Here is a 24,614-nt window from a genome sequence, read left to right as displayed (position 1 = left end):
TGGTCCCAGCTCCTGCCAACCTAGCAGTTCGAAAGCACGCCAAAATGCAAGTAGATAAATAGGAACCGCTACAGCGGGAAGGTAAACGGCGTTTCCATGTGCAGCTCTGGTTTGCCAGAAGCGGCTTTGTCATGCTGGCCACATGACCTGGAAGCTATACGCCGGCTCCCTCGGCCAATAATGCGAGATGAGCACCGCAACCCCAGAGTCGGTCACGACTGGACCTAATGGTCAGGGGTCCCTTTACCTTTACCTATGGGCAAAATAAATAAATAAATGCATTCCTATGGGATTTGCATGACGAATTTTTCGCAAAACGAATTGACTCACAGAACGAATTAAATTCGTCTAGCGAGGCACCACTGTACTTCACATTACATTCCCTGAGGGGAGAGACTCCATCAGGCAAGGCCTCTTTCCACCTGCCTTGCCTCGCCCCCTTCGGCCCTGGGTCTCCTCATAAGGAAGCTGTGCCTGGAGGAAGAACTGTGAGGGGAGAGACTCCATCAGGCAAGGCCTCTTTCCACCTGCCTTGCCTCACCCTCCAGTCTCTATTTTTCAATTTGTATTGTATTGTTTTATGCACTGTGGCTTCCTGTTGTTTTATTGATTATTGTTTTGAAATTATTTATTGTAAATGTTAAGAGTGGGTTTCTGTTTAATTTTCATATGCTGATATTATTCTATACTATTGTAATGATTGTTGAACGTTACATTATTTGATTGCTTATTTTAAAGCTATGTTTTATTATCACATTTTTGTATTGCATTAGATTGTTATAAGGTTGTTTTGTATTTCATGAGATTCTGTTTCTTCAGCTTGTAAACCGCTTTGAGTATTGTATGATAGAAAGGCGGTATACAAATTAAAAGTGATGATGAAGTGATGATGATTACGTAACCCTCTCCTTCTTTTTTAAAGAAAGAACTAGGCAGTTGGTGGCACTTTCGCCTGCCTCTTGGCATTCTACCAAACTTGAATTGAGCTTTTGCTTTCAGTCCCTCCTGTAGGGAAAACCAGATCTGCCAATCAATTTTCTCCCCGTTAGAATTTGCCCCTGAGCGAGCATCCCGCTTCCCGGTGATCAAATCGGGTGGGAATGGCACCGTTGCCTGAGCAATCTGCTGCTGACGGGCATGATTTGTTCGGAGGTCTTCTGGGCATGCACAGTTTGCTGCCGCTTTCCATTTGGTTCCCTCCCCGTCCCCCTTAGAAGTAGCTAAAGAACATGAGTGCATTGTGCGCTCCTGATTAAAGCTGGTGTATCCATGCTCGCTCCTGCGCAGTGGTAACCACTAGGGGGGGGGAGGAGAATTGAAATTAATCTTACCATTTTTCAACAGGTGGGGTGCAGCAGGTGGCAGAAACAAGGAATGGAACAGGGACAAAAGCGGGTGCAGACACCTGCTCATTTTCAAAAACGGTCCAATCCCCTTTTAAAGCCATCCAAGTTGGCGGCCATTGCTGCCTCCTGGGGGAGCAAGTTCCACAGTTTTAAATATGCGCCGCCGTGTGAAGAAGGACTTTTTTTTATCTTTTTGTGCCTCAGCGTGCATCACTGTAGCTCTCCAGCCAAGTAATGTGTATAAAAATGCCGATATTGGGAGTAAATTGTGCATCTAAATGCCCATATTACTGAAAATAACGTACAAGAATGCACTGTATTAGAGGAAATTGCTTTGCAAGGCTGTGTGTGCATTAGGCAAACTTGCATACTAATGTGTCCGTGAAGAGGAATGCACGCTAAAAGCCTGATGAATTTTCAGGGGAACTTTTTTTAAAAAAATTGCTAAGCAATGTGGAACTGAAGTTTAGATCAGAAAAAGGAGAAACTGGAGCTGGAAGATTCAGGCACCCTTAAATCCTCACCACACCTGAGACATTTGAGCTGCTGTGTGACAGAAAACACTTTTGCCATTCTCGTCAAGAGAATATATGCAGCTTCGGCAGGGAAAACATTCAGTAAGGAAGGAGTGTCTGAACGCTTTGCTCAGCCTATTGACAAAGGTGGCATGACTCTGTTTGTGGGCCTGGACCCAACACCAGACATTCTCAGGCTCAGAGATTTATGGCTGTTTTGGGGAGTCAGCTCTGAAAAAAATGTGTCTTCAGTGTCTGTTTAATATCGCAAAGCGATAATGACAATCACCTCCCAGAAAGCAGCTGATGGTCGAATAATGTAAAATCCACACCATTCACTGGTGATGTTGGTGGAATTAATTTTATTCCAGAATCCATTTCCCGCTGATATCACTTTCCTCCATGCTTTATGGAATTCGGAAAACTGGAAATGTCCTTTGGACATTTTACCCATGGGAAAAACCCACTAGTCACCAGCATTTGAAAATCAGAAATTGAGAGAGGGGGGCAGAACTTAGAGGCCCTTAGCCCAATGACCAGAATATAAGGAAAGCCTGCAGGATCAGGCCAATGGGCATCTTCTTTCCAGTGGTGGAGGAAGGGGGCGGGGGCGGGCCACCCCGGGTGTCATCTCTGGGGGGGGTGACAAGAAGGTACGTAACGGTGCTGCGCATGTGCTGCCAGGCAGTTTGCCTTGCCCTGCTGCAGCCGCGAGCAGAGGATCCCGCCATCCAAACAGCGCATGCGTGGCACAACACGCATGTACCGTACATAGCAGCGCAACACATGCACCATACATAGCAGCGCTGCGCATGCGCTGCTGAGCGGTTTGCCCCACCCCTGTGGGCAGTTCGTCCTGCCCCTTGACACCACGCACCAGGTGCCAGAGAGCCTTCCATTGCCCCTGCTTCTTTGTGTCTTCTGAAAGCCAGTTTTCCCAATGCAACATGGCCATCAGCTGGCTGGGTTCCTAATCGACGGATCGTCTGCCTTAATCAGAAGCAAACAATTAAGCTGATGCCTCAGCTCCACATGTGTTCATCAGGAAGGCATCAGACGTAATGGAGGTTTACAGCATTACACAGAAGTGTAATTGGGTGCACTTAAACCCACCTAATTCACCGGCCGCTTGATTTTATCTGTGGGGCTTGACTGTATATCACCTGAGTCATCGTGCTTGGTGGTGAAAAGGATGCTCTCAGAGGCAGACTCCTTTCTCTCTCAAGGACCACCGGGACTCTTGGACAGCCAATGAAGCTGAACATTGGAAAATTCGGGATGGATTAAAGAAAGCAGTTCTTCACTCGGTGCATAGTTAAGCAGTGGAACTACCTCCCACAGGAGGCCGTGATGGCTGCCAACTGAGTGTTGGAGATTCATTCCCCGTGTCTGCAGTCATGGGATTGTTGTCTATCACATGACGGTATATGTTTTCATTCCACAGTGTGGGAAGTGACGGAGACAGGATGTTTTGTTACCACTGTATTCCGTGAAATGGGATTATTGTCCTTTGTTTTTTCTCTTTTTTGCTGTCTGATGAGAAAGAGGAAGGAGCTAAGTCAGAATGCTCCGAGTGCATTATATGTAAATAAACACAGATTAGCCAAATGCAGAGTTGCTGAGTTCTGTTACGCAAACTGAGAATACTCTGCGGATCCCTAAGTGTGCTGATGTCTCCAAGGCATCAGTCGCTGTGATGTTCGGGTTGGAGAAAGCTTTCGAAGCTCCCGAACGATCGACCAGGAGGGAGAGAACATGCCAGTCAGGCATGTGTCTCTACCAGGGTCCTACATGAGAGTAGGACACTCCTAACACTGAGATGGCATTAAAAGAGGATTAGACAAATTCATGGAGGAGGAGAGGGCTATCGATGGCTCTTAGCCAGGATGGCGGTGTTCTGCCTCCACAGTAGGATGCGGTGATGCTTCTGAATACCAGTTGCTGGAAACCACAGAAGGGGAGAGGGCTCCTGTGCTTGACTCCTGTGTGCTGGTTTCCCACAGGCATCTGGTTGGGCCACTGTTCTCGGGGTGGGTGCCATGGCACCAAAGGCCTGATTCCTCTAGTGTGCAGAACAGCTCCACAGACCTCCTGAGGAGCCACAATAAATCATCATGTTGTTGGCATCTATCTGTCTTGGGAGACAATGGAGCTCGCCTCTGGGGGTGAAGTCCAACTGCTGTGTGAGCCGTGCTGGGGTGACCTCCCTGAGGTGCAAGCCTGGGCAGTGTGTCTGGAGGTCCTGAGCTGCCCAGACGACAAGACCCAGCCTCGCTGATGTAGTCCACAAGAAAGGAGAGCCAGACGTTTGGCACCAGCTTAGGCGCAAGAGTTGTCATAAGGAGGCATGCGAGGCGCCATGCCACAATCTTGGGGACTCCACTCTGGATTTGTGTGGGGTTTATCCTGAGCCTTTTCTCCTCCTGAAGATATCTCACAAGGCAGCAGAGGTTTAGGGTGGAGTTTTCCTCCTCCTAGATGGGCTCCCTTCTCAGGTTGATGTTTCCCTATACAGCAGGTGCAGAAAACTCCTCCTTGACAGTTGGACCCACTTTGGGTCTCATCCACTCAGTCCGCCGCAGCCTGTCTTTGCATGCAGGGGAAGTCCCTAACTTGCTGAGGGTTTGAGATCCATCGACTCCCCTCACCTGGTTCAGCCAGCCAGTCAAAGCGGCTTCACAGGATTGTGGCTGCTCCTGCATGTGAACAGCTTCTAGGAGCCACAGGTGAGAGCTGAGTGCAACATGGGGACCAAAGGTGGACAAACTACCCCCGAAGGAGCATGACATGTCCCCCACCAGAGGTCCTACACCTCTCCTTACTCTCTATGCATCATCGTCGTCGTCGTCATCACCATCATAATAATAAGATGATAATAATAATAATAATAATAATAATAATAATAATAATAATAATAGCATTTCTATCCTATCCTTTTCTCCAAGGAGCTTGAGGTGGTGAACACGGTTCTTGCACTCCTCATTTCATCCCCACAACAACCCTGTGAGGTAGGTTAGGCTGAGAGGCAGGGACTGGCCCAAGCTCACACACTGAGTGAGGATTTGAACCCTGGTTCCCCCACGTTCCAGTCCAGGGGTCGGCAAGGTTTACCTCGCCTGCGCTGGTTCACTCCAGTGGAGATGTGGGCTGGATTGCGCACATGTGTGAGCGAGTGCGCCCGCCCGCTATTTCCAGCGTCTGCGTAGACTTGTTTTCCAGTCCCTGCATCTGCGTAGACGTGATTTCCAGCACCACGGAAGCGAGTCCCCGCGCCACACTGCGCCGTTTTAGCACCGTGCACGGGGACTCGCCGAGCGGGCGGCTCGGTTTGGGGGTGGCGGCTCATGGGCCGGTTAAACGACCCCCCATGGGCTGCTTGTGGGCCATGGGCCTTAGGTTGCCGACCCCTGTTCTAGTCCAACGCTTTGACCACTATGCTACACAGGCTATGCTCTTCCTCTTGGTTGGAGGCAGAAGGGCTTCCGATGAGCAGCAAGGTCCAAATAATAATAATAATAATAATAATAATAATAATAATAATAATAATAATTTATTTATACCCCGCCCATCTGGCTGGGTTCCCCCAGACACTCTGGGCGGCTTCCAACAAAATATTAAAATACAGAAATCCATCAAACATTAAAAGCTTCCCTAAACAGGGCTGCCTTAAGATGCCTTCTAAAGGTCTGGTAATTGTTGTTCTCTTTGACCTCTGGTGGGAGGGCGTTCCACAGGGCGGGTGCCACTACCGAGAAGGCCCTCTGCCTGGTTCCCTGTAACTTGGCTTCTCGTAGCGAGGGAACCGCCAGAAGGCCCTCTGCGCTGCACCTCAGTGTTCGGGCAGAACAACTGGGGTGGAGACGCTCCTTCAGGTATACTGGACCGAGGCCGTTTAGGGCTTTAAAGCTCAACACCAACACTTTGAATTGTGCTCGGAAACGTACTGGGAGCCAAAGTAGGTCTTTCAGGACCGGTTGGGCAGGGTTGGTGGCCTTCCTGGCCCCTGCCAGCCAGCCCTGTGATGCTCAGCTGCTGCTCCAGCGATGACTTCATGCTCATTTTGCAAAGGCATGGCGGGTGGATTAAGCCCACCTCTCGACTGAGATTGCAGCGGCCCTCGTGATGAGGAGCACAATGCGGATGTTAGACGCTGATGGGTTGCTTAAGGACGGATGATCCCCTTGCAATCTTCCTGCCTTAGTGGTGTGGTGATGTGTAATGAAATCATGTCATAAGCTGCCCTTTTATCTTCTCTCCTAAGGTCCAGGCTGAAAAGTTTGCCTCGATTCTTAATCTCGCCATTAAGTGTCGGCCTGTTTTGTCTAATGCTTTTTTTGAGAGAGAGAGAAAGGGAGCGAGGGAGGGAGAGAGAGAAATTCTTTTCAATGTCAACATATTAAGGAATTATCTGGGTTGAGGAGTGTATGCATGTCTCTGTGTGCCGTTGCAATATATAAATTATTCCTTTAGTAGGCAGAACAACAACTTGCTTGGCTCCGAGGATGCCTGTAATCCCCCGATAAGGAAAACAGCCCCTCTAATAAGCAGAACGGAGTGATAAAATGGGGAGGCATCAGCTCCGAGGCGGAGGCTTGAAAGAGCAAATTACCAATGGCCAACAAGCAATAAGGGAAAGAGGGATGGTTGGCAGTGGCAAGAAGGGGTCCAGTGGGCACAGCCCATTTCTGGAACAACAGATCAGGTCCATGGCCTATTTATTCCAGTATCCTATTCCCATGGCAACTCTCCCATCCTGTGGTTTTCAAGGCTGGCAGCCACCGAGAGACCTCTCCTCCTCCATAAAAAATTGTCTAATCCTCTTCTAAAGCCATCCAAGCTGGTGGCCATCAGGCGCGCCAGGTTGTGCCCCATTTTGTGGGTGCCCTGAGCATGCGCATCACATCACACGGCAAGGGAAGGCGCCATGGGAGCCGCCATGGCCACAGGGAGTCGGACGGGGCCCGTTGCAGCCTTGGGAGGGTCTGGCAGGTAAGACAGTGGGTGGCAGCAGTGGGAGAAGGCCAGGTACCCACAACCAACATTTTGTGGGTGCCCAGGCCCCTAGCCCTCCCCCCCCGATGGTGCCAGGGTCTCTCCCAGGTCCTAGCCTGACACCCTAACCCATGGGTAGGCAAACTAAGGCTCGGGGGCTGGATCTGGCCCAATCGCCTTCTCAATCCGGCCTGCGGACGGTCTGGGAATCAGCATGTTTCTACATGAGTAGAATGTGTCCTTTTATTTAAAACGCATCTCTGGGTTATTTGTGGGGCATAGGAATTGGTTTATTTTTTCCCCCTTCAAAATATAGTCCGGCCCCCCACAAGGTCCGAGGGACAGTGGACCGGCCCCCTGCTGAAAAAGTTTGCTCACCCCTGCCCCAACCACTATACCACGCTGCCTCTCTACACAGTAGCATGGACCAGAAAGATTTGTTCCTATAAAGCTGCTGCCATGCCCCATCCCCTCTGCTTTTGATTGATGCTCAGTAACCCTGTCAGCTCTGCCTCGGTATAGTCTCAAAGCTCTGGGCAGGGTCTGTGCATAGTGGCTGGCAGACTTTGCCTGATGTGCTTCTCGCTGGGCGCCGTGCGCTGGAGGCGCAATGGCCCCTTGCCCTCTCAGCCGCCTTGGAGTCTGAGACAATTACCGCCGGCATTAATAAAAGACCCAGCCTTTCGCTTGGGGATCAGGAGACACCACAGAGTGTCATCGGCTGCAATATGCCGCCGTTTTACAAAGCGGCTGGTTCCCCGACGCCTTGGCTTCATCGCGCCCGTCCTCTGAAAGTCAGATTCAGGGCTGAGGATGGGAGCCGGGAGCCTCAGAGCTTCCCTGCTGCAGCAGAGCAAAGGTCCCTAGAGTCGAGCAACCTAGAATCATAGACTGATAGAGTTGGAGGGGGATCCCCAGGGTCATCTAGTCCAACCCCCTGCAATGCAGGAATCGTGGCTAAAGAATCCTTGACAGATGGCCATCCAACCTAGAAAATCTCCAAGGAAGGAGAGTTCGCCACCTTCCAAAGGAGCCCAACCTTACAGGAATGCTGTAAGCATTCCTGGTACAGTGGTACCTCGGTTCTGGAACGTCATCCGTTCCGGAAGACCATTCAGCTTCCGAAACATTTGAAAACTGAGGCACAAAGGGTATCCTGCAACTTCAATTGAGAAAATTGGGGGAAACACAGCAGAAGCTGTTCAACTTCCAGTGCGTGTTAGAAAACAGAAGCAATTACCGTATTTTTCCATGCATAAGACTGTTTTTTTTTTAATGTGGTCGTCTTATACACGGAGAGTGCACAGGGGGGACGGGCGATTGGTGACAGCTGTGAGCAGGAGATTGTCCGTGGCGATTGGGCAGGTGATTGGTGGCTGCGGCAAGACTTGCTGACGATTGGCTGCTGCTGCGGCAACTGAGCAAGTGGCTTCAGTGAGGCATGCAATTGGCATTGGCGGTTAGGCAAGTGAGTGCTTCCTGGCACTCTCCAACCCCCAAAGAAAATCTCCACAACTCTGGACAACCTCCTCCCATATTCTAAATTTGATGTCCCCCAAAATAGGGGTCGTCTTATATAGGAGGGCATGTTATACACGGAAAAATACAGTACTTCCAGGTTTTCGGCATAAGAAAACAGAAATGTTCGGCTTCCGAGACGCTCGAAAACCAGGGTACCACTGTATATTATTATTATTATTATTATTATTATTATTATTATTATTATTCTCAGGGGGTTCACAACATAAAATTACCCTATCAAAAGCACAAAATACATACAAAACATAAGAACAACAACAAACCAATAATCCCCCCAAACACATTTAAAAGGGCATCAGGTGTCAATCAACCCAAGGCCTGCTTGAAAAGGACCATTTTTACCTGGTGCCCAAAGGTGTATAATGAAGGCTCCAGGTGAACCTCCCTGGGGAGAGCATAGAAAAGGCCCATTCTCATGTTGCCACCCTCCAGACCTCTCGCATACCCTACAACATTTCTCCGATGAAAATCGGGATGTCCTATTCTCACGGAGGAGGCACACAAAGAAGGACCTCAGAAGATGATATTGGGGTCCGGGTAGGTTCATTTGGGAGAGGCAGTCCTCCAGGTCTTGCGGTATATGCTATTAAAATAGCAACGACAGAAAATAGATCCCCTAATCAATATCCTTAAACAATCCTGTGTGCATTGGTACCTGGGTTCTCAAACGCCTTGGTACTCAAACAACTTGGAACTCAAACACTGCAAACCCAGAATAAGTGTTCCAGTTTGCGAACTTTTTTCAGAAGTCGAACATGCTCCGTTTTGAGTGTTACGCTTTTGTTTTGAGTGCCACACTTCTGTGTTGAGTGTTATGCTGAGGTCTGCCTGTTTTTGCTATTTATTTTGCATTTTTGTTTTTGCTGCTCTTTTTTTGTTTTGTTTTTGTGACTGTGTATTTCAGCTATTGATTGATTGATTGATTGATTGTGTGACTGCAGTACATGGCTTATTGCTTTCATTTTATGGATCCGTGGTCTCATTGGGTAGTAAAATTCATGTAAAATTGCTGTTTTAGGGGTTGTTTTTAAAAGTCTGGAACAGATTAATCCATTTTGCATTACTTTCTACGGGAAAGCGTGCCTTGGTTTTGGAACGCTTTGGTTTTGCAACAGGCTTCTGGAACGGATTAAGGTTGAGAACCAAGGTGACGCTGTAGTCTATATCTAGGGTTGCCAGACTCCATAGCGGACAGGACTTCTGTGCCTTTAATTGCCCTGCTCTCTTTTGAGTCTGGAAACCTTAAAGAGAAACCAGCAGACCCTTTGCTTGGAAATTAAACAAAGGGTCTGCTGGTTTCTCTTTAAGGTTTCCAGACTTATTTAATTATCTACTTGAAATATAAACTCTCATGAAACTGCAGGTTATTACCATTATCCTGCCAATGGTTTTTTTTTATCTGTTTGCAATCAAATATTCAACAAGCCATTTCCATTCTTTTATATAAAAAAAGTTTGCTATCTTGATTTCTTATTCTTCTGTTAAGTTTCGCCATTTCTGCATACTCTATAAGTTTTTGTATCCATTCTTCCTTTGCTGGGACTTCTGCTTCTTTCCATTTTTGGACGAGAAGCTGCTGTAATTGCATATATAAATAAATTTCTATGCAATTTAGATAGTTCTGTCCCTATAATCCCCAAAATTCTTCTGATGTTCTTATCATCCTTCTTGGCGGTGACCTCGAACCCTGACCGACTTGCCCCTTGGTCCTCTTTCCACAGCCTCTCCCTCGATCAAGCTCTTGGTGGACGACCCCATCGTGGTCAATCCCGGGGAGGCCATCACCTTGGTGTGCGTCACAACGGGTGGGGAGCCCCTTCCCACCCTCACCTGGGTCCGGTCGGTGGGAGCCCTGCCTGAGAAGACCGTCCTGAAAGGGGGGACGTTGACCATCCCGGCCATCACCTCCGACGACGACGGAACCTACAGCTGCATTGCCAACAACAATGTGGGGAACCCAGCGAAGAAGTCCACCAACATCATCGTCCGAGGTAAGAGCCACCAGCGACCTTCTGTGGCAACGAGAGTTGGGTCTTCTTTTCCTGCCTAGTTTTGAGTTGGTGTGAGATCTGGGTCTCTGTGCCTCTGATGGAGACAGCTCAAATTCCGGTGGAGCGCGCGACTCTTTAGGGTTGAAATGGTCGGTGGAAGACCCATGGAATGGCATTGGAACTGGGCTTACTGGCTGGAAGATGTGGATTCATGCAAAGTGCATCTGTGTGGGGCTACTCTTGAGGTGGGTCCAGCTAGTGCAGAACGTGGAGGCTCGATGGCCTCTGGGGGCAAATTGCCACAGGATAGGACCCAGGTGGCGCTGTGGTTAAACCACTGAGCCTAGGGCTTGCTGATCAGAAGGTCGGCGGTTCGAATCCCTGTGACGGGGTGAGCTCCCATTGCTTGGTCCCAGCTCCTGCCAACCTAGCAGTTCGAAAGCACGTCAAAATGCAAGTAGATAAATAGGGACCGCTACAGTGGGAAGGTAAACGGCGTTTCCATGTGCTGCTCTGGTTTGCCAGAAGCAGCTTTGTCATGCTGGCCACATGACCTGGAAGCTATACGCTGGCTCCCTCGGCCAATAATGCGAGATGAGCACGCAACCCCAGAGTCGGTCACGACTGGACCTAATGGTCAGGGGTCCCTTTATGGCACCTTTGTAGGCTGTTGGGAGCTGCCCGGAGTGGCTGGGAAAACCCATCCAGATGGGCAGGGTATAAATAATAAAATTAGTAGTAGTAGTAGTAAGCCGAAGCCATGAGACACAAGGGAATAGGGAAAGGGAGAGATCATAGAATCATAGAGTTGGAAGAGACCACAAGGGCCATCCAGTCCAACCCCCTGCCAAGCAGGAAACACCATCAAAGCATTCCTGACAGATTGCTGTCAAGCCTCTGCTTAAAGACCTCCAAAGAAGGAGACTCCACCACACTCCTTGGTAGCAAATTCCACTGCCAAACAGCTCTTACTGTCAGGAAGTTCTTCCTAATGTTTAGGTGGAATCTTCTTTCTTGTAGTTTGAATCCATTGCTCCGTGTCCGCTTCTCTGGAGCAGCAGAAAGCAACCTTTCTGCTGAGGGAAATAAAAATTGGAACTCAGGCATCAATTTCTAAACAGTTCTTATTCTGACCAGGCAGGAGGTGCCTGGTGGAGCAGGGGCCTCCAGCAAAGCTGATGAAATGAGCCTTCTCCTTCTTATCTATCCCACCAAGACAGCCTGATAGAATGTGTATATACATGGGGCAAAAGATTCCTGCATTGCAGGGGGGTTGGGCTCGATGACCCTTGGGGTCCCTTCCAAGTCTATGATTCCATGTTTGTGTGTATGCATTTGTTCTATCTCAGGACCAGGTAACTGGAGGAACCAGCTAATTGATTTCTTTTCTCCTCGGGGGTCCCCAAATACCCAAAGCCTTCTCCACAGAGCAGGGCCTTGAACGTGGCTGCGCCTGTTCTGTGGCGCCACATCGCAGCATCCGGATATCACAGGTGCCACTTTGAGACTTTCCAGAAACAGCTGAAGACATTTTTATTTTTATTTTTGCTTCAAACAAGCTTTCTTATTTGGATGAAAAGGTCTGTCTGAGGAGTTCATTTTCTACTGTTTCCTGACCTAACTTCATTTATTTTTAGTACAGTTCTTCGGAAACAACAACTATTTTTAGCATGGCACACATGAAGAAGGTAATTCAGAAATAAATAGTTATGCTATTTTTAAAGCTGTCTTTGCATCGGGGACAGATGTCAGCTGCTGCCTGCTTACGGAGGAGACGGGCCATTGCCCCAGAGTTCTGCAAGCGCCCAGGATGGTCTGTTAGGACAAGTGCTACCCTCTCTAAGCAAGCTTCACACTTGGCATTTCATGCTAGGGTTGCCATTCTTCCTCTTTTTCCAGGACATGTCCTCTCTTTCAGGGGTAAAATTTCTGTCCAGGCAGATTTTTTGAATTTTCCAAAATGTCCAGGGTTACGGAAGCGGGCTACTTTTTGTGTTGCCTACTCAGTACTAGGCAACCAAGTGCAAAACATATACATATTGTGTGGTTTTGCATGATGCAGGAAAGGATCAGGTTCTCGTTTCTGTATATTTTGAAGGGACATTATAGAATATGCCCCCTTCTGCCCCACCTCCCCCTTCTGCCCCAGGTCCCAGCAAATGTGTCCTCTTTTATGCTCTTCAATATATGGCATCCCTAATCATCTGGAGGATTTGGTCCTTATTAGAACTCTTGGTTAATCACTGTGGACCAGGCTTCCTCCCAGGTGTGACCCACTATGCCAAATCCATTGTTGGCATCCGTCTGTCTCAAGAGACAGTGGAAGAGTAATGTCAAACCATTGGAGGAGGTGTTCTAAACTAGCTGGCCTTCTTCTTCTTCTTCTTCTTCTTCTTCTTCTTCTTCTTCTTCTTCTTCTTCTTCTTCTTCTTCTTCTTCTTCTTCTTCTTCTTCTTCTATCCCTCGTAGCCGAGTCAGATTGTCTTCCATAAACATAGTTTTAACAGTGAGTCTGTAAGTGACTGTGGAGGCCAATTCTGGATCCACACGCCCTTCTTTTATGACCACTGGGTGGTGACCCCACTGGGCGCGGTAATCCAGTCAGGGAAAAAGGGAGGCAGACTATGTTTAGAGCACCTTTTCTAGCCCCTCCCCCTTTTCGGGGTGAGCAGAGTGGATCCTTAGATGGGCTGCTCAGTAATGGATACAGCCTTGTTCCTTGAGACAGAACGACTGAATGTATCCTGAATGTATCTCTGGTTAGACCTCAACTGGAGTACTGTGTCCATTTCTGGGCACCACAGTTCAAGAAGGATACTGACAAGCTGGAACGTGTCCAGAAGAGGGCAACCAAAATGGTCAAAGGCCTGGAAACGATGCCTTATGAGGAACAGCTTAGGGAGCTGGGTATGTTTAGCCTGGAGAAGAGAATATGATAGCCATGTTCAAATATATCAAATGATGTCATATAGAGGAGGGAGAAAGGTTGTTTTCTGCTGCTCCAGAGAAGCGGACACGGAGCAATGGATTCAAACTACAAGAAAGAAGATTCCACCTAAACATTAGGAAGAACTTCCTGACAGTAAGAGCTGTTTGGCAGTGGAATTTGCTGCCAAGGAGTGTGGTGGAGTCTCCTTCTTTGGAGGTCTTTAAGCAGAGGCTTGACAGGCATATGTCAAGAATGCTTTGATGGTGTTTCCTGCTTGGCAGGGGGTTGGACTGGATGGCCCTTGTGGTCTCTCCCAACTCTATGATTCTATGATGCTATGATCCACCGCCCACGTGCCGGTTCATGACTAGGGGCTTCCAGATTTCACTATCCTGCCCCTGTTACCATTTGCTGATAGCCATGGGACTGTGGGGGTTTGGGGTTTGGGGTGAGTTTTTGGAAGACGCCTGTGCGTGGATTTGTTTTATGTGTGTAGATCAGGGCACGCTGACCAACGCATAGTCTTTGCAGTAGGGCTCTATTCTGATGACATGAGTAAACATGATGACCAGTAGATTCTTATCTGCTGCAGCCTTCATCCTCCTTCACAGCCGTTGTAACATGCCACTTGTCATCTTCCGCCTGCTCTGCCGTTGAGGACTTCTTGGATCATTCTTGGTCTAGCTCCTCCCCTTTGACCTTACTGCCTTGGTTGACCCAGCTGGGAGTACGAGACTCCCGAAGGCTTCGCTTACAAGGGTCATGGGAACGTGGAAGCCCACTCGCCATGACCAGGTGGTGTTCCAGCAAGCTGGCTATCATGCATGTCTCGTAAGCTGTGGGTGGGCTTGGTGGGTCACAGTCTGTACAGGTGCACAACTGCTAACGGGGGATTCATCCTCAGAACCCCCTTCCAGTCTGGACATCCATGAGAAAAGCCCATAGCTCCTGAGCAGAACATCTACCTTGTATGCAAAAGGTCCCAGATTCAACCTCCGATGGTATCTCCAGGAAGGACCTTGGTCTGAACACCTGGAGAGCCTCTGCAAGTCAGTGTGGAGAGGTCTTCTCTATCTCTCAGTCCTTGGCTCTGGTCATTTACTGCCTTGGTGTTTTGTTCCCTTCATAGCGCACCATCCCAGAGTCAGGGTGCTTTGTGTAGTGCCTTGTTGGACTTTGGAACTCGCTCCCACAGGAGGCAGCGAAGACCACCACCCTAGATGGTTTTGAAAGAAGATTAAGCACATTCATGGACCATCTCAATACCAGTTGCTGGAGACTATGAGAAGAGAGAGGGCTCTTCTGCTTGGATCCTGCTTGCTGGTTTCCCATTGAGGCATCTGGTTGGCCACTGTGAGAACAGGATGCTGGACCAGGTAGACCAGGCATAGGCAAACTCCGGCCCTCCAGATGTTTTGGAACTACAATTCCCACCATCCCTAGCTAACAGGACCCGTGGTCAGGGATGATGGGAATTGTAGTCTCAAAACATCTGGAGGGCTGGAGTTTGCCTATGCCTGAGGTAGACCATTGGCCTGATCCAGCAGGCCCATCTTGAGTTCTTACGTTCTTAACCACACAGGGACTTCCTGAATTTTGAGTGATGGGTACATCTCACTCAGGGTCCTTTGTGTATCCTGGATTTTTTCCCCTTGTGTTCTCCCACCATAATTGCCGAGGTCCAGATTGGTAATAGATCTTGCTGGCAAGCAAAGAGATGGAGAGCGGTGATGTCAGCCTCAGTGATATAGTGGATTTTGTGGGAATGTGATGTACCATCCATCAGTTTGCTTCAGGTGTTTTGTAAAGACATATCTTTATTTCCAGGTTTTCCCTGGCCCATACGATCAGAGCCTTTTATCACCGAATTCCTATTTTTATCATACCTTTTTTTTAAAAAAATGCACCTCTGTTTTTATGACACTGCTTTCTCGACTTCACGTTGTATTTCTGTTAGAGATTTTTAAACAGTAGGTGGTTCAGATAAAGAAAGAGAGTGTTAGACTTGTTCAACCATGGAAGCAATAATCAATGTACTGTAGTATAAAATAAATAAGACAGTATTGTAGATGATTTTAAAAAAAATTGCTTACGTGCACCGATGCTGGTCATTGTTTGGATGAAGGGCTTTTATCCATTTCCACAGTCACACAATCATTCAATCAATCAGTAGCTGAACTGGGTTCCACACAGTCACAAAAACAAATTAACCGAAAAAGCCTAAAAAACAAAAACGCAAAATAAATAGCAATAACAAAAGCGCCAAACTTAATCTGTTCCGGAAGTCCGTTTGACTTCCGAAATGTTCAAAAACCAAGGCGTGGCTTCTGATTGGTGCAGGGGCTCTGGAAACAATAGCCGACAGTCGCATTGAACGCCTGGCTTCCGAAAAATGTTCGAAAACCAGAACACTTACTTCAGGGTTTTTGGCATTTGGGAACCAAGGCGTTTGAGAACCAAGGTACCACTGTAACATAAATATTGTTTGTGCTAAGGAGGAGACACTGTTAAATTAAATCTGTGAGTGATGGCTGGTCCTTCATAGCAAGTGAGCCATGGTTTAAAACCACTCTCCCCTCTCTGAAAAGAGCCCGATTTTGGCCTAAAATGGAATAGCTCAGTAATGGGAACTTTCATTCAAGATTCATAGGCAGACTCTGTTGAAATGTCCATTGCTACCATCTGCTCAGCTGCAGTGGAACGACTGTTACAGACAAGTGCTGCATGTTCTCCTTCATTCATAGGTAGCTTGCAGTCGCACTGCATCATGTGTTTATAGTCTTATTTCAAAGTAATTGTGAATATTATTATTAATAATAATAACCATTTCCCCAACCTGATGCTATCCAGGCAGTCTGGACTACAGCTCCCGTGAGCCCCAGTCAGCAGTCCAGGACATCTGCCGGGGGCGAGGCTAGTGGACGCCCTCAAAAGCTACAAAGCCCATAATGCAGTGTGAAATTCATATAACGTTTTGATGGTTTGTTTATTAAATTTATGGGTCGCTTTTTCTTGCCCAACGCACCTCAAAACGACACACAATCGAGCATCTCCTTCAACATTTCTTGCAGCATTGTGTAATACTGCAAGGCCCATGATGCAGTGAAAGTGTGAAGGGAGAATGCACAAGGGAAAACATGTTGAAACTGAGAATTGTTGCGCTGCAGGCAGGAACAGTCAAGACCAGTGGAGTGGATCTTTGTAGTGTTTTCCATGGAAATGCATAACACTGCACGGGGAAAATAAATCTAGAGGTGCAATTTCTCCTTGGGGGTCTCACACATCCCTAACTGGAGATGTAAACTGAGAAGAAATGTTGGCTTGACATGTTGATGTGTTTTGTTGGAGTGTGTGTGTGTGTGTGTGTGTGTGTGTGTGTGTGTGTTTTGGCTCATTTCAGAACAGGCACGGAAAGAGGTTAGCATCCAAGATTCTCTAAGAGATCGCAAAGAATATAAACCCTGACTCCCCTTGGATACAGATTTCATGAGTCATGGCATAATAAACCAAACCTTCTGCATATTTATTCATAGCAACTCAAGCCTGGGAGCCTCATGAGACTGAACAAAATATAATTAAAATTCTATCTTGGGTTTTTTTTATATAAAAAATTTTAAAAAACCACAAACGCAAAACACACTTCTGCACTGCCTAATGAATTCTTCAAACGATGAGAAGCTGGGAGAAGGAAATGGAAATGCCAGGGAGCGCGAGTAAACTCAGCTGCATCCCCAAAGCCTCCAACGTTGGCGAGAGAAAATGCTTGCGATGGCCTGCCTCTCTCTTTATTGCCTGAACCAGCCCTTCTCCAGAAGCTCAGGGAGCCCATCAGCATTTGAAACAAGCAGATTTTGCCACTCGGAACTGCGAGCTTCCTTATGAAATAAACAAATTTACAGCTCGAATGGTGAGCTTCCTTTTCCAAGTACAGGAAAAAGGAAAAGCGTAGGAAATGAGGGAAACGTGTACAAAATGGCTCTCCTTTCCTCCCTCCAGTTCCCGTTACCTTTTGCAAAGATGCCCACCGATGATGTGGACCAAAGCAGCTATTTGATTTCTGCAACATGTCCCCACATGTTGGACACACCATGTGGCTGAGATGTGGTGAGTTTCGCTTCGGACGTGGCATTGAAACATCTCCACAGCAAACCCAGAAAATCCCCTTTGAGGGTTCAAGTAGAGAGGGTCAGGCCAGATTCCCAGTCGGCCGGGCTTCATCCAGCAGTGCGGAAATAACGATAATATTAATAGTTACAGGTAGGTAGCCGTGTTGGTCTGAGTTGAAGCAAAATAAAAAAATTCCTTCAGTAGCACCTTAAAGACCAACTAAGTTTATATTTTGGTATGAGCTTTCGTGTGCATGCACACTTCTTCAGATACACTAGAAAAAGAAGTGTGCATGCACACTTCTTCAGATACACTAGAAACTTCTGTTTCTAGTGTATCTGAAGAGGTGTGCATGCACACGAAAGCTCATACCAAAATATAAACTTAGTTGGTCTTTAAGGTGCTACTGATAATATTAATGATAGTCAACTACTTTCTGTCATCTTCTGCCATCCCAGCATCTGCTCATCCCTCGTCCAACCACAGTCCTTGAAAACACTCAACCCAAGGCATTTTTGCGGAGAGACCAGGGTTCAAATCTCTCGCCCGGCTACGAAGCTCGCTTGGTGTGACCTTGGGGCAATCACAGGCAGACCTACCTCAGAGGGTTGTTGGGGGAATTAAATGGGGAGAGGAGAAGAACCATCGATGCCACCTTGAGCTCCTTGGCGGAAAGGTGGGATATCAGTGCAAAAATGAAAATGAGTAGCTGGGCCTTTGGTGTCTGGATTGTGTGACGATGTCCCTCGCTCCCCAGGAAATAAGACGCAAGACACAGTGAAATGATTTTAAGTGGGCGAAAAGGCCACAACTTTATTGGTTACGGATGTTGAGCAGTATTGGCTTAGGCATTGGAACCTAACCAACTATATCCAACTATAACCCGTGTGCTACAGTCTGGGAGAAATTAACCACCAGAAAGGAGCCCAATGATGTACATCTACTGAGACACCTCCTGTGGCCACCGTTGGGGGGTGCCATAAGGCCCTGACCTCCGCAGGCTCAGGAGAAAGCTACCGCCACCGGAACCCCTTTAACGGGATTAAATCTCCAATTTCTGAGAGCCGGGGCAGAGGAGGCTGAGTTCCCGCCTCCGGCTCGTTTAAAGGAAGAGAAGCCCCGCCTCCCGACCGACCCTATTGGTCGGCCCGGGTGTGACGGAGGCGGGAACTCCCATCTCGCGAGGGGGCTGAGCACTCAGCCCCCATCGCGAGAGTTCACTCAGGCCATGCCCACAACACCACCTCCGTGAGATGCAGAAGTGGCTTTCTGCCAGGATTAGCATGCCTTTGTTTTCCGTCCACTGTGAGTGTCGTCTTCTGCCAGAGGAAAGGTGTGCAGAGCCGTACGGGCTGCAGCTACTCCCAGAGGTGGACCTAGCTGCTCCAGCACCCAGGAGTGGGGCCATGGGGGCAGGGTGAGCATCCCAGAGGGTGGGGCGAGCGTCCCAGGGGGCGAGACACCCATGGGAGCAGAGCGAGCCGCCCGTGAGGGGTGGAGCGAACCACCCATGGCAAGCTGCTACCTGGGAGGGGGGAGCAGCACTGCTTTGCCAGCAGCCTTTGTCCCTTCCCTCTTCCTTTTGACAGCTCGGGGAAGGCTCTCCCCCCCCCGAAACAGCCCCAGAGCGGCGGGCAATGGCACGTCACCAGCCCATGACTCACAAGCCTCCCCTGAGCTGTCAAAATGAAGGGGGAAGTGGGGAAGGCGGCCGGCAAGGCAAACGCAGCTCCACCTCTTGCCCCGATGGCTTGCGGTAGGCTTGGGAGTTACGGGCAGGCGGTGTGCTGAATGAATCATAGAATCAAAGTGTTGGAAGAGACCCCAAGGGCCATCCAGTCCAACCCCCTGCCAAGCAGGAAACACCATCAAAGCGTTCTTGACATATGCCTGTCAAGCCTCTGCTTAAAGACCTCCAAAGAAGGAGACCCCACCACACTCCTTGGCAGCAAATTCCACTGTCAAACAGCTCTTACTGTCAGGAATGTTTAGGTGGAATCTTCTTTCTTGTAGCTTGAATCCATTGCTCCGTGACTGCTTCTCTGGAGCAGCAGAAAACAACCTTTCTCCCTCCTCTATATGGCATCCTTTTATATATTTGAACATGGCTATCATATCACCCCTTAACCTTCTCTTCTCCAGGCTAAACATACCCAGCTCCCTAAAGAATCTCTCCCCCCCCCCCCAGCAATGACACCCGAGGCGTACAGCCCCCCCTTCCTCCGCCCCTGGCTGCTCCATCCTTAAGAGGAAGAAGGCCATTTATTTGTGTCTCCTTTGTGCCAACCTCTCATTTGCACTGGGGAATGGTAAGGTTGGGAGGGAGCGGGAGGGCATGGGAGCTGAGCCTCACCTGTGGAAATGCTGCCTAATGCTCCAAGGCCTCCGTGGCTCATTCGGAAGGAGCAAGTCATTCATGTAGCAGCAGCCCCATGTTTGCACTTAGGCAGGGAACGCCAGCAGGCTGCCACAGCATCGGAAGAGTGGGCATTTTGGTGCCAACTTTTTAATCTGCCGTGCTCAAGCAGTGGGGACCTTTCCTGTATTATTACAAGATTACCTTGTCCTGTTTTATATGCTCCAGGGCAGTGTTTCTCAACCGCTGTTCCGCGGCACACTAGTGTGCCGCGAGACGCTGGCTGGTGTGCCGCGACGTGCGGCGACGAGAAGGGCGATTTGCATTGTCACGTGCCTGGCGGCCGCCAATATGCAGCACTAACACCCGCCGGAAAGCAATATTTCTCCTCCTCTTTCCCAAAGCTCAGTGCAAACGAGCCTGGCGGCCGCCAATACACAACTCTAACCCGCCAGAAAGCAATATTTGGCAAGTGTTTCTTACAGTCATAATTATAATATAGGGCGGCACAGAGTTAATTTTTTAAACTTTTTTAATGGTGGTGTGCCTCGTAATTTTTATCACGGAACAAGTGTGCCGTGGCCCAAAAAAGTTTGAGAAACACTGCTCCAGGGTACCAAGTTCTTTGTAGGAAAACTATTCTCCCTATTTTGGGTTTCAGAGAGATTGTTTTATATATATAAGACAATTTATTAAATTTTCCAATTAAACACATTTAAACAAAAACAAAACATTCAACCACAAACACAACAACACACAATAGACACAAAATTTCCTTTTCTTAACATCTAATCAATTATTACAATTTACTTTGTTCTGCCGAGCTTTGACTTCCCTCCTCCCCCCCATTCGGTTTTCTTATCAAATCTTATCTCACAGTTCCTTTATTCCTTCTACTTAAAGTCAATTCGTAGGAATTATTTCAATCCTGCAAGTGTCTTTAAACTTCTACAGTTCTTCTCCATATAGTCCACAAATTTACTCCAATCCTTTTGGAACCTTGACTCTCCCTGGTTTCGGATCCTGCTAGTCAGTCTTGCTAGTTCCGCATAATCCATCATTTTCGTCTGCCACTCTTCAATCGTCGGTAACTCCTGTGTTTTCCACTTTGGGGCGGGTTTCAGAGAGATTTTTAAAGATGGGGGCTTTTAAGATTTTGTTCCCATGAGTTGCAATTCTTTCTTCTTTCCTTCTTCTTTCCTGGAGACCCCCCCAAATACATTATGAAAACCTCCTCGTAGAAGCAGCATCGCAGAAGTATATGGCCGATAGATTCCATTTCTCCTGATCCGCACAGGCAGCATCTCTCACATAAAGGGATCCGTTTGTTTGTCCCCTGGAGAACTGCTGAAGGCTACCCGGACGCTCGGATAATTTTTATATAGAGTGGCTTCTTTCCGACGCTAACCCTAATGTGTCAGCGAAGGTTGCCAAATTCTGTGCTAGGGCCATAAAAATTCGGTCCAATCTAATTAGCAGTGTCCAAATATCCTCAGAACATCTTCAGGACTAGCTAAAGAGGATCCAGTGATATTAACTGCTGTAGTCTACCCCCCTAAGTAGTAATACTCCTTTTAATTGGTATCTGAAGAAGTGTGCATGCACACGAAAGCTCATACCAAAATATATACTTAGTTGGTCTTTAAGGTGCTACTGAAGGAATTTTTTTATTTTCCTTTTAATTAGTTTTCTTTTAACCAATTGTTAAAACTTATACTTATTGTCTATTTTTAGATATTCTTGTCTTCTTTTATTGTTTTTATGTATTGCATATTTATGTGTGCTGGTCAAGAACCGTAACAATAAATCAAATCAAATCACATTATGAAAACCTATATCCCTGTACATACACCACAACGAATCACAGTACCTCGGTTGTCGAACACCCCGGAACTCGTACATTTTGGCTCCCGAATGATGGAAAACCGGAAGTGACTGCTCCAGTTTTCAAATGTTCTTTAGGAAGCCGAATGTATGGCAGGGCTTCAACGGCTTCTAATTGGCTGCAGGAGCTTCCTGCGGCCAATCAGAAGCCACGCTTTGGAAGTCAAACGTTTCGAAAGTTGAACGGACTTCCGGAACAGATTCCGTTCGACTTCCGAGGTACAACCGTATATACACCTGCAAATCATGTTCTTATTTAGTGATCCAGAAGTTAGTATAAACAATTGAAACGGGTGTTTGGTTTCCTGGAGAAATTTGTAAATTTAATGAAACTCCATCCTTCCCCTGCAAAGGTATCTTGGTGCTTTGTTCCTCTGTGGTGAAACTCTTCTCCATATTTTCGGTTTCAGAGAGTTTATTTTAAAGGGGGGGGCTGCCTTTTAAGGGCCTGTCAGTGTGAGTTGCGGTTTTTCCTGCCTCAGCTCAAGTCTCCAAAACAGAAGTCTCAGAAGCCCAACGCAGATGTTAGCACCTGTTCCAGGGCTGCGGAGAAATGCGAGCAAAGAGGGATTCGGGGGCAAGAATTTATTTGCCATTTTAGCATAGCGCTTGAGTCATCTGGAGCTAAATCAAGCCATGTCCCACCAGGAGGGACAATCTCCTTCTGCAGAGAGCTAGGTGCCTGGAATCTGTGTTGGGCTGCATTCTCCTTCTGCTTGTGATGTGGCGCTCAAACTGGGCATGTACAGAGCCTCTCTGCTGCCCAGGGCAGCAACCCGCTCCGTCGTGACACATGCATCGTGACGTAACATCATGAAGTAACGTCGCTCCGTCATGATGCATGCACATGATGGAGCAGGTTCCTCGTACGTGCACACTACGGAGCATATCGCCTGGGGCGGTGCTCCAGGGCCCGGATCCGATCCGTTGCACGCTTTGTGCTTCTTCCTACTCAGGCGGAGCGGCAAGGGGCATCTCCACCAACGCCCCTCGGCGCTCCACCTGAGTAGGAAGAAGCACAAAGCGCGTGGCAACCCGCTCTGTAGTGCACTTTGTGCTTCTTACTCAGGTGGAGCGGCAAGGGGCATCAGCGACCACCGCTTGGGCTGCTCTCTGGCCCGCCCCCTTGCCTCTGCCCCACCAGGAAGAAGCGAGGGACGAGGCCAGCAAAATTGGGGCCTCCGCGATGGCAGTCGCGCTGCCGCCGCAATAGCAGCAGCCTTCGGTGGAGGTGGTGAGGGGGTGCCGTGCTGCCCCCTGCAGAGTGGAGCCTGGGGTGCCCTGCCTCCCTCGCCCCCTATTGCAACACCCCTGGCTCAAACAGGCCACTCATGTTTCCCCCTAGAGATGGAAAGTTGCAGAGGATTCAATTTCCTACCCCGACTTTTGGCACCCTCAAAGTGCATGCACCCCACAACTGTAATGTGCAGGTCTGGATTTAGACACTAGCAGAGGATATATTCCATAGTTTTGATCCTTCCTGGCTCATGTGAGATCAGCAAAGTACAGTTCTTAGCAGCCTAGAAGCCAAGACAAAGTTGTTTTAAACTTCTAGAAACAATTATGCAGGATGCTTTAAGGCGGAGTGGATTTAAAAGCAAAAATCACAGTTTTGTGAAGAAGTAAAAGTAGGACTTACTTACATAATCTAGGTCTTGAAGCAGCAATTGTGGTAGCAAAATGAAGGCAAGTTTATAACTATCATCTAAGTTACAAAAGCACAAAACTTAAGTTCAAAAATGGCACCTGAGCTGCAGAGTTCAGACATGCCTGTGTGGTCAGCTTGGAAGCATGATGAAGAAAGAGGAGGCTGCCCGCCCTGTGGAACTCCCTCCCACCAGATGTCAAAGAGAAAAACAACTTTTAGACTTTTAGAAGACATCTGAAGGCAGCTCTGTTTAGGGAAGCTTTTAATGTTTAATAGATTATTATGTTTTAATATTCTGTTGGAGGCCACCCAGAGTGGCTGGGGAAACCCTGCTAGATGGGTGGGGAATAAATAATAAATATATTATTATTATTATTATTATTATTATTATTATTATTATTATTATCGGTTTGCAAGTGGTTTAAGTTTGTACTTTTGCTATGCTGAGCATCGCTCTCCCCACAAAACTTTACAAGGCCATGGATAAAAACACAGAAGGGCAATGGCCACTCAGTTTAATCGCCTTGTGCATTTTACAGCCAGAAACAGAGGCCGGGGCGCTGTCCTTTGCCAGCAGCTGAGGCATTGCCTGGATCGATTTTATAGGCAGCTCTACATTAAGATGTAGATAGCCTATTGATCATGCTTGTTGTAGTCAGGTGCAGTAATGATTATTCCTAAATAATAGGTTAAAAGCTTTCCGTGCCACGAGGGTGCCTCTGAATAGTTGGGGGGGGTGCAATCAAGCTCTGAAGGAAGGCTGCAAGCTGCAGTAGATCTCCAGGGCCTCAGTAATATTGGAAGCTGTCTTCTGCCAAGTCAGCTCATAGAATCGTAGAATTGTAGAGGTGGAAGGGACCCCAGGGGTCATCTAGTCCAAACCCCTGCAATGCAGGAATCACAGCTATGGAATCCATGACAGATGGTCACCCAACCTCTGTCGATCCAGCTCAGTAATGTCTACACTGACTGGCAGCAGCTCTCCAGACTTGAGATGCAGTTCTCTTCCAGCCCTACCTGGAGATACATCTTCTTGTCCTTCCTTTCCAACATCCATCTCAGTGACAACTGAGCTTGCTTCCTTCTTCAAGCAATGCACGTACTCTAACTCTGAGCTTGCTACAGGTAGGTAGCCATGTTGGTCTGAGTCGAAGCAAAATAAAAAAATTCCTTCAGTAGCACCTTAAAGACCAACTAAGTTTTTATTTTGGTATGAGCTTTCGTGTGCATGCACACTTCGTCAGATACACTGAAACAGAATCCATCAGACCCTTATGTATATTCAGAGGGTGGGGGGTGGGGTGGGG

The 24,614-nt window shown here is 47.9% G+C and overlaps 1 protein-coding gene across 1 annotated transcript in view; it reads left to right on the top strand.

Moving 5' to 3' along the window:
- Positions 1–24,614, top strand: part of MDGA2 (MAM domain containing glycosylphosphatidylinositol anchor 2) — a 372,105-nt gene that overhangs the window by 224,078 nt on the left and 123,413 nt on the right. Inside the window, exon 6 of the mRNA XM_060269123.1 lies at positions 10,114–10,383. Within this exon, the coding sequence (XP_060125106.1) occupies positions 10,114–10,383 (270 nt within the window). The remainder of the gene's footprint in view (positions 1–10,113; positions 10,384–24,614) is intronic.

Source organism: Zootoca vivipara, chromosome 1 (assembly GCF_963506605.1).
Source record: "Zootoca vivipara chromosome 1, rZooViv1.1, whole genome shotgun sequence".
NCBI classification, from domain to species: Eukaryota; Metazoa; Chordata; class Lepidosauria; order Squamata; family Lacertidae; genus Zootoca; species Zootoca vivipara.
The sequence above is the reverse complement of the archived record's forward strand: the minus strand, read 5'-3'. Positions and strand labels throughout refer to the sequence as shown.